This window comes from Zosterops lateralis, assembly GCF_965231275.1.
Source record: "Zosterops lateralis genome assembly, chromosome: 6".
NCBI lineage: Eukaryota > Metazoa > Chordata > Aves > Passeriformes > Zosteropidae > Zosterops > Zosterops lateralis.
The window spans coordinates 21,932,208-21,945,776 of NC_139761.1; the positions used below are offsets into that span (position 1 = coordinate 21,932,208).

Here is a 13,569-nt window from a genome sequence, read left to right on the forward strand (position 1 = left end):
AAGAGAAGACTGTAACATTTTTTATTCCAGTAATTCTTTCAGTAGCCAAGATTCTTACTTCACAATTTCAAACTTCTGCATACCCAGCTGCCAGGATTAAGACACAGTGTAGGAGTTCACCCCTGCACAGACGGTGAGCATAATGAAATCATCATGGAGACAACGGCTCAGAGATGGAAAAATCCTTCCAGGTTGTTCACGACAGATCTATGGCAGCAATCACCCACGATAATATATTTTTAGAGTTCTGTACAGCCTAGCTTATTTCTATTCATGCTCCTCCCAGAGACCCTTCAATTCACAGATACTGTTAAAGCTCACATGACTCTCTTCAGAGAGATACATCATAGTATCACTTTTGTATCTGCACTTTCCCACATGGGCAACATGCTGCTGTGGAGCTGTATTTAAGGCATGCTTTGGAACAAGGGACTTTGCAGTTCAACAGCACTAAATAATCCACAAAGTTTTCATGTATATACTTTATTTAATTCATATTTCACAGTCAATTTCTGTAAAGTTTTAGCAAAAAGGTCATGTTCTATAACAGAGGTGTTAGGCTACCATATTCAGAGCTAGCAATGGGCTTTGAAAGTACAGAAAATATTTACATTCCAACTAGAACAGCAGAATTTCAAAAAGACATAGTAAAAGTAATCAAAAATACCAACATTTATTAAAACTTAATACAAAAACAGTCTGCCTGACCCATCAAACTACCCCACTTGTAAGTTGTCAGCAACAGCTGAAGCTGCAGCAGGCCATCTGACTGATTAGATCAAGGCAGCTGTCTTCAGCTAACTTCTTAATACCAAGTCTTGCTGCTTCAACGATCAAAAAACCTGTGAATTCATTGCTTACAGTTTTCACTCAGAGGCTAACACTTCTGTTCAAATCTACTGGATCACTTTCAGATCCTTGCCAGAATCTGGACTTATCCTGGTCCTGATGAAGTCAACTAATTTTCTGAATGCATTTCCAAGCTAACCTATTTTATTACATAGCAGCCAAGAAAGGAAAGCCCTTATTGTTTTAAAGCTTTATCAGGGCTCCCAGGAATAAAGGCAACTAAGAAAACTGAACAGAATGGTACCTGATGACATATTTATCACCAGAGACCTTCAACATCCTTTTTTTTAAATAGATATTGAGTTAAGGTTTCCCATTAGCTAGTGATATGCTTCCTAAGGAGCCCCAGATTTAAGTATGAGTTCCAGAGTGGATTTTTCTAGTTCAGTAAATACTATTTAAGTCTGGACTGATGCCCAGTAGGAGATTTCTAACCAGCTGCTGGACTTTATTCACAGATTTATTGAATATATATTTATACAAATTACACCAGCTGAAAGGCCCATTAGCTTTAAGCACACCCACTTCAGCCCACCCTCCATGCTGTCAGGGAAAAAGTACATGTGGTAGTATAATGACTACAAGAGATTTCCACCAGCTAAGTCTCCCTAAGTCATAGGGTACTGCCCTGCAAAGCAAGTTTTTCATTTCTTTATACTCTATTAGAGTAGTGGAAATAGAATAGAGAAGGTCACTGGTAGACTCATTTTTCCTTATCTCGAACAGCTACAATTGGACTTGATTTTTTCTGCCTCCTTTTCATCTCCAGGTACCCTGAGCCCATCATCTTGTTTTCTAGGACAATCACTTCCTAAAAATACACATTCCGGACTTCAAATTCTCCTCTCTTATTTAATAGGTAGAATAAGAACTTTAGGAAAAGTAGGAAAAATATCCTATGCACTCTCTCATACCTCACAGCTCTAGGCCTATTACATGTGTTTAATCAATGGAACTGCCTCCTCTCCTTGTAAGAAGTTCAGAGGAAAACAAGATCATCTTTCATAAATGGACTAAGGTACCATCACATCTATCTTGCCAAATGTCATTTGGTGCAGATATCACAACTGATAGATTGTGTCTATATTGGACATGTCCTACATTATTTCATTGCACTGTGCTGCCTTCTGGGTTTGCTGGCTGAGTTCTGAGTTATGAGACATGGGAGTATCACAATTATCTCAGATGTATTAAAAAAATAAATGCCAGAACAGAGTCTACGAAGACTTTCAAACAACTCCCATGTACTGCACCAGTCTTCAGCAGGTAGGCAGGATCCCATGAAAGGCATGGCTACTAGTCTGCTACAGCTCCACTAGAGCAAACCCTGCCACTACATTTCTCTCCAGGTCCATGGTTACACAAATAGGACTCACACGCTTCAGCTTCACAAGACATGTAAAGCATTTCTTTTCATCAGTGTAAAAAGGGTGAAATCCCTTACAAGAGAGAAGCCCTTCACAATTCCTCTAATCCACCTATTACAGGAAGGACTAAAAAAGTATTTTCTACAGTCTTCTGCAATACAGATTCCTAGAGGCATCAGAAAATGTAAAGGTCTAGTCACAAATTAGCAAGACATCCACTCTACTTTCAAGTTTCTTTTTTTAACCATCTGAAACAGATGATAAAAGGAATCAAATAGCTAGTCACCTAGACAGCATGAGTTGTTGAAAACATTGTCACACAGAAAGGAACATATCACAGACGATCCAGATTCCTTAATGTTCTTAGACAAAGCTGTTCTCAACTCTCGGCACAAACCTCCTCTGGAAATAAATCCCTTCAGATTGCAGGGAGAGATGTAGTTAAGTGTCTAGATAATGGCAAAGAAATGAGTGTCTGTAAAACAGCTTTTGTAATGTGACTGCTGTGGCTCTCCACTAGCAAGGTCAGTATCTCATGCACAGTGTGGTGCCAGCAATACCTCAGGGCAAGCAGCCTAGGAATGCTATCAATCTATAGAAAGGAACAATGTTTTGGAATTTGTTTTTCAAAGTTCAAACTTAGGTAGATAACATTTTTAGCAAGTTTATCCAAGCTGACACACCTCCCATCCTCGCTACATTCATCTGATTACGCTAAGTAAAAAAAAGAAGGAAGAGGATGGGAGAAGGAGTTTTTTCATCTCACACCAACTCCCTTCACCTACTTGAACTGATGATGGCCCAACAGTGGGGCCTGTTCTGCTGCTGCACTCTCAGAAACAACTACCTGAAGATGAGAATAAGAAGATGCTGGCAGCATACTGCAAATTACTGTCTTCACTTCAAGAATGGGAATATGCCAGCACAGCACATACAAACTTCTTCAGTCCAAGGAATTACACAGAGTTAGCATGAAATTCAAGGTCACACTGCAGTACTAAGTACCCATTCTGTCTAGAACCCACCATGCTATTCCAGTCCCATAGCTGGCTCTGAAGACAAACTGTTAATGGCAATGCAACTTTGCAAATCTTGGATTCAAAAAACGCTCAGGTAGAAGTTTGAGACAGGAAAAAGGAGGCACAGAAATAACTTGACCAACAGCTATGCACATTTTTACTACATGTTGGGATAAGTGGGGTCTTCAAGGTTGCTATCAGCTTTATCAGATCCTGTTAGAGACGCTTCTAGCTCTGCCCATGACTGTGGAGCATTGTTCTTTATTGCCTCTATAAAAAGCTGTGTTTGGTGCTTCAGCCGGTCCAGCTCAGCCTGCGTCACCTGGTTCTGATGAATGAGTTCCTTGGTTTTTAAAGTGATTTCCAGCAATCCTGACCTGCGCAGCACAACAAGAGTATTCTGAAAGCGTCTGCACTTGCTTTGTTGTTGCAAGAGCAGCTCAGGGGTAGTGCAAATCTCTTCTGGTATCAATGGAGGGCTCCACACTGAAGAAGGCATTGTAGTCTGTGATGCACTCTCACTCTCATGAAATGTGCACTTTGTTGCCTGCAGAGTTCCAAAAGGCAAAAGGGGAGTCAAACCTGGCACTTTCTGCGCGTCACTGGAAACACGATGAAAACCAGGAAGAGCCGACAGTTTTCCACTTGTCACAAGAGCTGAAGAACTTTGCTGGTTAGAATCCTGAGGGGTCTTAAAGCTAACTGGTAGGTGGGAAAAAGGACTAGTAGGCAAACCTGTGCTCGTCGGTACAGGAGAAGTCTCCATCTTGGGCGCTTCTGTGCAGAGTCGTTTATGGCAAGTGGTTTCCTGACATTCTTCTGGATCAAAGGAGTGATCTCTTTTGCAGGGCTGTGGTGCTATTTTGGGAAAAGAATTCAGGATGGGCAGGTAATTAGTGGAATCATTTCTCTTTTTCCCAACAGGGTGAGGATTAATGGGAGGTGGGATAGATGGACGAAGAAACACTAGCTGTGGCTGAGCTGGAATCACTTCAAAGGATGGCTGCACAGTCCAAGACTGGAGCTGTGATGAACTCCCCTGAAAAGCACAAACAGGGAAAAACCACAAGTCTCAGAAAAGTGTTGTAGAAAACAAGAAAAACTTGAACAGGTGAACCATGCCATTTTTTAATATTTTATATATACAGTCCAATTAATGTGTCATGAAGAGTTTTCTATCAAACTCATCCTTCTCTTTCTGTGATAATGGAGCATAATGTTGGAAATAAAGCTGTAATTCATAATCCTTTTACTATGCAACAGCAGATCTATTTAAAAACAAATTAATCTGATTTTATATATGCTTTCCTAAGTGAGAATTAAAGTACAAGCTTATATTGTAAAACGTTCATTAAAAAATTCGACCCAGACTTGGGGTCAAACTACAAGTGCACAGGAAAGCTGAAAAATAATTAAGCTTTCTGTTATAAAATATCTTAAGAGTCAAGAAAGGACTGCACAGACATTTTAGGAATAATTCAGGCTCCCTCTTTGCTGAAAGGTAGCAACTGAAATCTTCTCAAATCTATCATTATAACAAGATTTTGAAATGGTTATTTAAGATACACAACATCTGTTCAGGAAGTCTTATTTGAAGACTAATTTGAAGTACAATACACAGTTACAGTAAATATAAAATAAAATACATAGTAAATCTATATTAAGAAGAAGAAAAAAATATCAATCAATGCAAGGAGAAAAACCTGTGGTAAGCCCAGAGGAGTTTAACTTTGTACCTCTGGTGAAACAGTGCGCACCGATAAACCTTAAAAGCATTTTATTTCAGGAACAATGCCCAAGGCTTTATTCCCTCCCACAAGCCACACTCTGGAATATAGGGGAAAACATCCATTTTTACAAGACATTACCTCTTTTTCCTCCAACACCTTACTACAGATTTTCATGAGATGATCTGGCCACAAACATGATTGCTTTTCTCCAAAGACATCAAATGGCCTAGTAAGAGACACTATTTCTTTCTAAAGCAAAATCTCACTTCTTAACATATTTAAGCCATCACCACTACAATTATACTAATATATTGTCAGTTGCTTTTTCAATTCCTATAACTTGGAACACAACTGGCAAGCCTGCTGAAGGCAGTTTTTAGCTACCACAAATACATCTTATTATTTTTAGTACTATATGAAGTCATCTGAAATCCATATCCTTTCCACCAGCCTTGTTAGTTTTAAACTGGCAAATGCTAACATGCTTTGCTAAAGTCCACTCCCCCAGTAAAGGACTTGGAACTTACCAAAAGCAGGTATTACCCACTGATTAGGACACTGAGACTTGGAGATAAGATTCAATTACCTACTCTGACACAATGTTTCTTTGGTTCAGTGGGCAAGATGCTTATGGAATAGGGGTACAGAACAGCTACCTGTAAAAATAAATATTACTACCTTAACACAGAAGAAAGAACATTCAAAAGAAAAGTATCTGGAGATGTAAGGAATGAGGCAGCATATAAATACTGTAGCTATACATACACAGGACAGAATATGTAGCTGTAAGGAGCAAGGGTTTGGAGCCAGAAGTTGCCATTTACTGCACTGCTGACCAGCACTTAGCATGGCAGAGACCCATAATCATTGAGGCCAAAAGAGCTGTGCTAACGGTTTATCTCGTTCTTGGGTTTCTTGTTTCTTCCTATCTCTGTTCTTTCTTCCCTTCCTTCTCACATAGCACAGTGCTCTTGTTCTCCTAGTCAAAATCTCATTTTCAGTAGAGAAGGCCACTTTTATTTTACTAACTCTGCAAATTGTTATGTGTTTTGTTGCTTTATTTAATGAAAGCTAACTTTCTCATGTATTAGTGTTACTTGCTTAAACAGCCTTCCTACTTATTAAAGACTTTTATAAGACTTACAGAAACCTTACCACAATCAGCACTGTGTTCTAGAGTATTAATTGCCACTTCATTCTTTTTTTAGCAGCATTACTGTTAGCTGTTTACATTCTGAAATTGGGGCAGTAGGTAACCACCACTGTAGCACCACTGTGGAGGATTGCAGTGGTTCTAAGACAGAAGGATGATGCTAATTGAAACTGAAACTAGAAAAAATAAACAACGTAACTGGATGCTGCTTTTTTTGTTTGTTTGTTTTTGGTCCAGCAAGTCCAACTGAACGCTGTGTTGAAACCATTTTAAAAAGATGACCATCTGAGCTAATTAGGCATAATGATGAAAGGCAGAAACACATTTCATTATTATTCTGACGCAGATCTGTTGCTTCCATTTATTGTAGTAAACATTTTTTCAATTTGATATTATTGTCTTTAATCATACATATAATCAGTTAGATATTATGATGCATGGCTCAAGAGAACCAAGTGTAGTCATTTTATCCATCTCCAACTCTTCCTTGCCAAATTTCCATTTTGCTATGCTACCAGGGCTTTTAAAATATATATATATATGTGTGTGTGTGTGTATGTGGTTGGACTTTTGTTAATATCTCTCTTTATATAAGCTACTTATTACTAGTTGCTGCTTCTTCTGACTTGCAACACAGCTTGGAGTCTGACATTGGAATCATTGCAGGTAATGTCTTAATTTTTGAGCTCTGGGCCAAAGGCTGTCAGCCTTTGGTGAAGCTTGCCTATTCTTGACTTTATATATAAAAATTTCAGCATTTGTTTACACAGTATTTTGTCCACATATCTAGGAATGTAACTATAAAATAAATTGTTTCTTTGAGATAAAGCATGATGCTCAAAGAGCAGAACCACCTCCCCTTCAACAGCATAATTTACTAAATACTAACAGTGAATATTAGGTCTTGCTTGTTGCCATAACAAGTTCTGTAGAAGAATAATCAGGATCTATATTCTTTTTTCCTTGTCCCACTGTATCGTCAGAAGTATTCTAGTAAAAAAAAAAAATTAAGAACTTTTGCTCTGCTCCTACAACGAGTGAGTACAGAGCAGGAGGTCTAATAATATGACAGTATTTTGGACTTCTCATACCTTCTGTTAAAATGTTAAAGTTACACAGGGAGTCTCACAGATGTGCTGGAGGAACTATACACTACAAAAATACTGGATAACAAAGTAGGGAATGTAATTGTTGCAGTGTGAACCATCACATGCAGTTAAATGAAACAACTACTAAAGTAGGACTATTATAGCTATTATTTATATTTATATATATTTATATTGTAGCTAACTTCAGATAAGGATTTAACTTTTTAATTTATAACATTCTGGATTAGTGTTTCTCATTACATTCTAGAACCTAAGAATGAGGAAACAAACCTATCATCCTACTTCACCATCTTTATTGACTGAAAAAGACAACAGCAGCTTTCAAAAGCAAATTACCCTTTTCTGTTTAATCTCTGGTGCTATTCACATAACATTCTTGAAGATGTGTTTTGGGGGGATTCCTTTTAGACAAAGAGGTTTAGTAGATGGAGATGGAGCAGAGTTTCTCTATTTCACATTCCATCTTAGTGATCCCAGCTGCCTCTCAAAAGAACAGAAAATCACATTAGAACTTTGCAAATTACCAGTTACTTTCTGGACTGCAACATCTTTTTTGAAATGAAAAACGTTTTAAAAAAAAATTAAGAACATGCAATATTTTTCAAGATACCTACCTGCTTAACCAACACATTTTTCATAACAACCATAGGAGACAGTGCAGGAAAGGAGCTGCTCGTGGTCCTCGGGCATTGCCAAGGTCCATCCTCTGCATTCCAACACAGGGCATTCAGCACATCCTCGGAGTCTGTCTGCTCCATAGCACTTGGGCATTCTGAACTTCCATCTGCCAAATGCAGAATTCAGCTGTTAGTTGTTCCACATGCAACATGCTTGCTCTACTGTCTTTCAGTTCTAATATTCTGCCTCCTTCAACCAAGTCACAAAGAACAACAGAGTTTAGGTCTGTAATAGTAACAAATTAAAAGCTGCTGTGACAGCTGTCAGACAGCCTCTATTAAAAGGTTTTGTATTTCAGGTCAGTTCTTATATAGACATTTTCTCCCCCCAAAATTTATTACTTTCTGTTCTTTTGTATTTAGTCTCCAAGGGACTGCATAATATCATGAAGTATCACTGCTCTAAAAAACTGATACAGGAAAGCACCACAGGCTCCAGCATTGCCACATCCGTAGTTTGCAATGCAGACATTTTGTGTCTTCAAATTTTCTATCTAAAACCCACTAAAGCAGGTATTTCATAGAAGTGCTTTCCTTCTTGTTTAAAGGTAATTTTTTGCACAGTTTTGTTGAATAGTAAAATGGCACACCATGTCTATTATTTTACTGATGTTATAACCATTACTCTCTGGTCTATCAGGCTCTACTGACAATATGATCAGATCACAAGAGACACTGGGCAGCATAATCCAACAACTCATTCATCACTGCAAAGAACAAAAAGGAATTTTGACATCCACTTCCAGACTCTAAGATTTTTTTCCATTAATTCTAAATTCCCATGCCATTCAAATTACAGGATGAACTTTATAACTTGGTAATGTTCCACTTCAAACGGCTTTGGTGGCAGGATGATTGCAGGTGAAACCGATCTTGCATAGAAAGGCCCTCCAAGGTAATGAGACACAAACTGGGAGGGGTTACTCGGATTTGTTACACGTTACCAATTAGAGCACAGCCGCAGCACGGTAACACACAAAAGAGGTAACACAGTGTTTTTCTAAACCTGAATATCCGGAGTCTTTGTCAGATTCAGCTGCTGCCATACTGAAACGATGGTTGAAGCTCTTCATTTCAGTCAGTCACTTTGCCCAGCAATTCCTCAAGGGTGGCAGTAGGTGACTGTTTTGTCTGAGTGCTTCCATAGCGCCGTGGGCAGTTTTTAACACCTTTTCCATTGGGGAACTACAAAAACAGTTAAGAACAAAAAAGGACTTTATCTGAATCTACAGCAAGTTCCATCAGTATAAGACAACAATGGAGGATAGTTGCATATCTCCTTTTATATTGCCAGGGAGCTAACTGCAGACTTTAAGAAATACCTCAAAATGCTGAAAGAATGAAATTTAGACCAAAAGCTAATGTATTGGACATGTCTTTCCACCCCAGAAAGGTATAACAAACTTAAAATTACAGGCTATTTTTAAACAACATTTATTTCAGTAACTAAAATTACTCAGGGCATTATTTATCGTATGAAAGCTTTGTTCTCCCAAGGGCTGAATTGCAAAACAAGACAGTTGTGCTGGCTGAAGCCCTTACAACAAATACAGCTGAACCTCCAAAGCTGTGGTTTTGCTAACGCAGTTTGTTTCATTCTCAAGAGCAGAGTAAGTCATCAGAGAAAAGAATGAGTGATCAGTGAAGACACTGGGGGCTAAAGAAATCTATGCTGCTGAAAGAGCAACACATACTGCAATACACTCCTAGAGGAGACAGAGCCTTAGAAATGCCCACACCCAGAATGCAAACATTGAAAGGCTGAAACTAAAAGCTATGAAAAGCAGAAAAATGTAGTAACATTATGCTCTCCCACATTACATACTTGTTACAACCTTCAGCTGCTTTCTGAGGGTAGGAAGCATCATAAGACTAAGTTTCTGTTTCACTTAAAGAAGGTAATTGAGAAATTGGCTAACAGAAAACCGACAGAATTAAGTGCAGAAATTATTTTGACTACTATTTGTAGAAATTATTTTCCTATAAACTAACCCACTGAAGTTATGTCTCAATGTTAAGTTTTATATTTAAAGTACAAAACCACGAACTCAGGAATCCATTAGCAGCAGTATCCAGTACAAGTGGCTTCAAATGACATTGCAACAGACATTCTGGAATGATCGATGCCAAAATGCAAGTTCCTCCTTCAGTTCCTGCCAACTTTGCTAGAAGCGTGCTCCAAAATCCTGAGTCTTAGCAGCAGTATTTAATCCTGAAATGGGAGTATGACTGTCTATTACAAGGATGATGGAATAATGGTCAGGAGAAGAAAATTTTCTCAAGTAGCTGCTTGCATCACTTTTACTTTCCATCTTCAGTCACACCTGCCTGCCTGCTAAACAGGTATGGAACAAACATGGTTACATAAGTGCAACCTAGATGCTATCCCTGCAATGGAAGAAGTGGTTTAAGTCCTGATCCACACTTTCATTACTTAGCCCTTTCCAAAACAAATATCTATTTTTAAGAAAGTGATATACAAAAATGCTAATCTAAAATAAAACTCCCAAAAACCAGAACCACTTCAAACCAAAACAAGAAACAGAAAGAGGGCGAGAAATAAAGTAAGAACATCTCATCTGCCAGCTTTGCATCAAGTGAGGCTTTGGGAAGGGCTGACACACCATCTTCTCTCACAGAAAGAAGCAAAACACCACAACCACAGCCGAAAATAAACAAACCAGAAGTGCCACTCCCCCGAGGCACGGGCGTGAGAACCCTGCTGCCCATCCCCGGGCCAGAGCCGCCCGCCCGGGCCAGGCGAGCAGCACCTCTGCCGCGCACGGCCTTTAGAGCCGGGAGCCCACGCCGTCCCCCGGGGCCGGCCCTCCCGCTGATCCCACCCAAGCGCCTCCCGGGCCCACACGCCAGACTCCTGCGGCACGAGGAGAGCCCGCGCGGGCAGGCCGAACCACTCGATTGCGGGGCCCGAGCCGCCGCCTCTCGCCACACGGCGAGGGGCTCTGGGCACCGGGCACAGCACCATCCCGGGGCCCGGGGCCGCCGCCTCCCGCCGGGCCGGGCCGGGCCGGGCCGCCCCTCACCTGGGCGCGGGACCGCCACAGCTCAGCCGCGCTGCGCCGCGCATGCGCCGCGCCCGCCCGGGCACGCCCCGCCCTCACGGCCGCCGCGCCCCGAGCGCGCATGCGCAGAGAGGGCTGGCGGGAGCGGGGCTGGAGGGGCGGTCATTGCTGTGTGCGGGCCTGAGGGAGTGGGGTCTCCCAAATGCTGCACAACACAGTACCAGTTCTTCCCCACACAGAAGGTTAGGCATTTGTGCAGCCTCTCTCACTGCATGAATGAGAGAGGAAACACAGGCACTTCAAATACCAGGAAACCAGCAATAAAGAGATCTCAAACTTGTCTCAAAGAGGGAAAACACGGCAAAAAAAAAAAAAAAAAAAATGAACCACAGAATCAATTAGGTAGGAAGAGACCTTGGATCCTCGAGGCCGAGCTATGACCTAACACCACCATGTCAATTAGACCGTGGTGCTGAGTGCTACATCCAGTCTTTTCTTAAACACTTTCAGGGATGGTGACTCCGTCACTTCCTTGGGCATCCTGTTCCAATGTCTAATCATCCTTTTTGTGAAGAAATTCCTTCTCATCTCCAACCTGAACCTCCTCTGGCACAGCTTGAGACTATGTTCTGTCTCTGGTTGCTGGGAGAAGAGGCCAAACCCCATGTGGCTACAGCCTCCTTTCAGCCTCATTGGAAAAGTGGTAACGTCACCCCTGAGCCTCTTTTTTTTTCTGGGCTGAACACCCTCTTCTGCTCCTCACAGAACTTGTGCTCTAGATCCTTCACTCCTAGAACTTGTGCTCTAGATCCTTCACCAGCTTCATTGCCCTTCCCTGGACTCTCATTCCAGCACCTCTGTGTCTTTTCCGGAATGGAGAGACCCAGAACTGGACACAGAGGTCGAGGTGTGGTTTCACCAGTGCCAAGTACAGGGGAAGAATCACTTTTCCCCGTCATGAGTGAAACCAGAAAAAACAACTTTTACATGGTTGGGAAGTGTGACACACGTGGATTTGGTTTATGTGAACTGCATATAAACCAGGAGCAAATAAATAGGAGGAAGTGAGTCCCTGGTTCAATGAATATAACTAGAGTAGCTATTCTTGTTCTGAGAACTGCATAAACGCTACCAGCACCCAGAAATCTGTCAGAATATTCTGCATTTGGACATGAAAGCCATTTCATTAGAGAAAACTGAAAAGGCTGTGTGGAAGACCTGAACAAAGACACAAAGAATTCCTTAAATAGAAGTGAAAAGAAACACTTTCAGTTGTTATGATGGTCTTGTTGAAGAACCTGAAATATGTTGATTAAAGAGGTCAGCAAGATCTAATAAATTTCTGAATGAAAAAGAGAAGAACCTTTAATATCAGCATAGTCTCATAAACAACTTGTTAAATGCAACACAAAAATGTCTGAGGTTACATGAAATGACACCATCATTTTAAAAAATATGGGACTGATGGGTTCCAGTCCTACCAATCTGAAATGCTGTGAGAGAACACTAGTGACTCTCATTCTTAGGATGTATTTTTGAGCATTTAAATGCCAGAGTTGACTCTGATTACATCTAAGCTGTAGTATGAGAAGTGTCATCTCTAGACTCTGGATTGGATCCCTTACTGTTCAGGAGTTTTGAGTTCTGAGGAAAAGCATGCTAAGAATGCTGTTGTATCATCTTATTTGAACAGGCATGGTCCTGGGTTGCCTCGTACCCAGAAACAACCCTTACTGTCCTCCACAGAGGCCAGATTCCTCAGGATATGGAGTATGTGTGGGTGCTCAGTGAAAACAGCTCACCAGAGAGCAAGTAGCCTGTATTTGGGACAGACAACCTGTGCTGTTCACTTCAGGTGATTCAGAACAGATTTGGAATATGTGATACCAGGTCTTCATCCAAGGGGCAGCAGGTAGGAGAACTGAAATATTATGCTGTTTAATAGAGAAGTTTTCTTGGATAGTCAAGGTATACCTCTGTTCTAAATAAATTAAATCTTAAATTAAATTCAGGCACCTGAATTGTGCCTGAATTAAGTGGATATAAACCTTAGCTTTATATTGATAATCTAATCATCTATTTTTGCAGTTTTAATAATATTTCTGTCATTGCCACCTCTCTCCCTTTCCCTTTCATTTGATTCTTCATTGATCCAAGGTTTTATTTACTGCGTGAGTTCAGTGATTACAGTTCAGTGGCAACAGGATGTTTTCCTTTTTCCTTATGTTATACAATGGTTGATTTGTTTATCCTAAAGGTGAGTGTTTTGACAAATAAGTATTAACTTTTTGTTCACTTCCCTGTTTATTCTGGTCATTCAACAGGAAAAGAGTGAAAAGAATGTGATTGAAGTATGACTGCATGTTTATTCAGTGTAGGTGTTTCAACACTTTTAAAAAAAAAGGTGTTGAAGCTCTTCTTTCAGGAGAAGATGCAGAAATAATCTTTCATGGTTTAAGAAGGACATAGGCAAGTTTTTATCTAATGAGGTGGTTAAATAATAGGTCTTGCATGCTTCTTGAACAATTAATAAAGGTGTTGATGCATAGACTTCATTAATGCTTGTGGGACAAAGAATCTTTAGTCCTAAGCCAGCAGTAGAAAGAAATGTTTGGCAAACTTTGGAAGTAAAGCACAGCCAG

General features: G+C 40.4%; 1 protein-coding gene across 1 annotated transcript; it reads right to left on the reverse strand.

The window, feature by feature from the left end:
• Positions 1–1,144: 1,144 nt before the first annotated feature.
• Positions 1,145–10,998, reverse strand: CIPC (CLOCK interacting pacemaker). Its single transcript, XM_083862775.1, has 4 exons — positions 10,949–10,998; positions 8,911–9,089; positions 7,842–8,011; positions 1,145–4,274 (listed from the first exon to the last, which is right to left on the reverse strand). The coding sequence occupies exons 2-4, from the start codon at positions 8,975–8,977 to the stop codon at positions 3,396–3,398; spliced, it is 1,116 nt and encodes a 371-aa protein (XP_083718901.1). The 5' UTR covers positions 8,978–9,089; positions 10,949–10,998; the 3' UTR covers positions 1,145–3,395.
• Positions 10,999–13,569: the final 2,571 nt, after the last annotated feature.

Bases quoted from the DNA above. Each gene is read 5' to 3' on its own strand.
- CIPC (XM_083862775.1), bottom strand. From the start codon at position 8,977: ATGAAGAGCTTCAACCATCGTTTCAGTATGGCAGCAGCTGAATCTGAC. The intron at 8,012-8,910 runs GTTTAGAAAAAC...TGCATTTGGCAG, and splicing joins CAAAGACTCCGGATATTCAG to ATGGAAGTTCAGAATGCCCA. The intron at 4,275-7,841 runs GTAGGTATCTTG...TGTGCTTTTCAG, and splicing joins AAAATGTGTTGGTTAAGCAG to GGGAGTTCATCACAGCTCCA.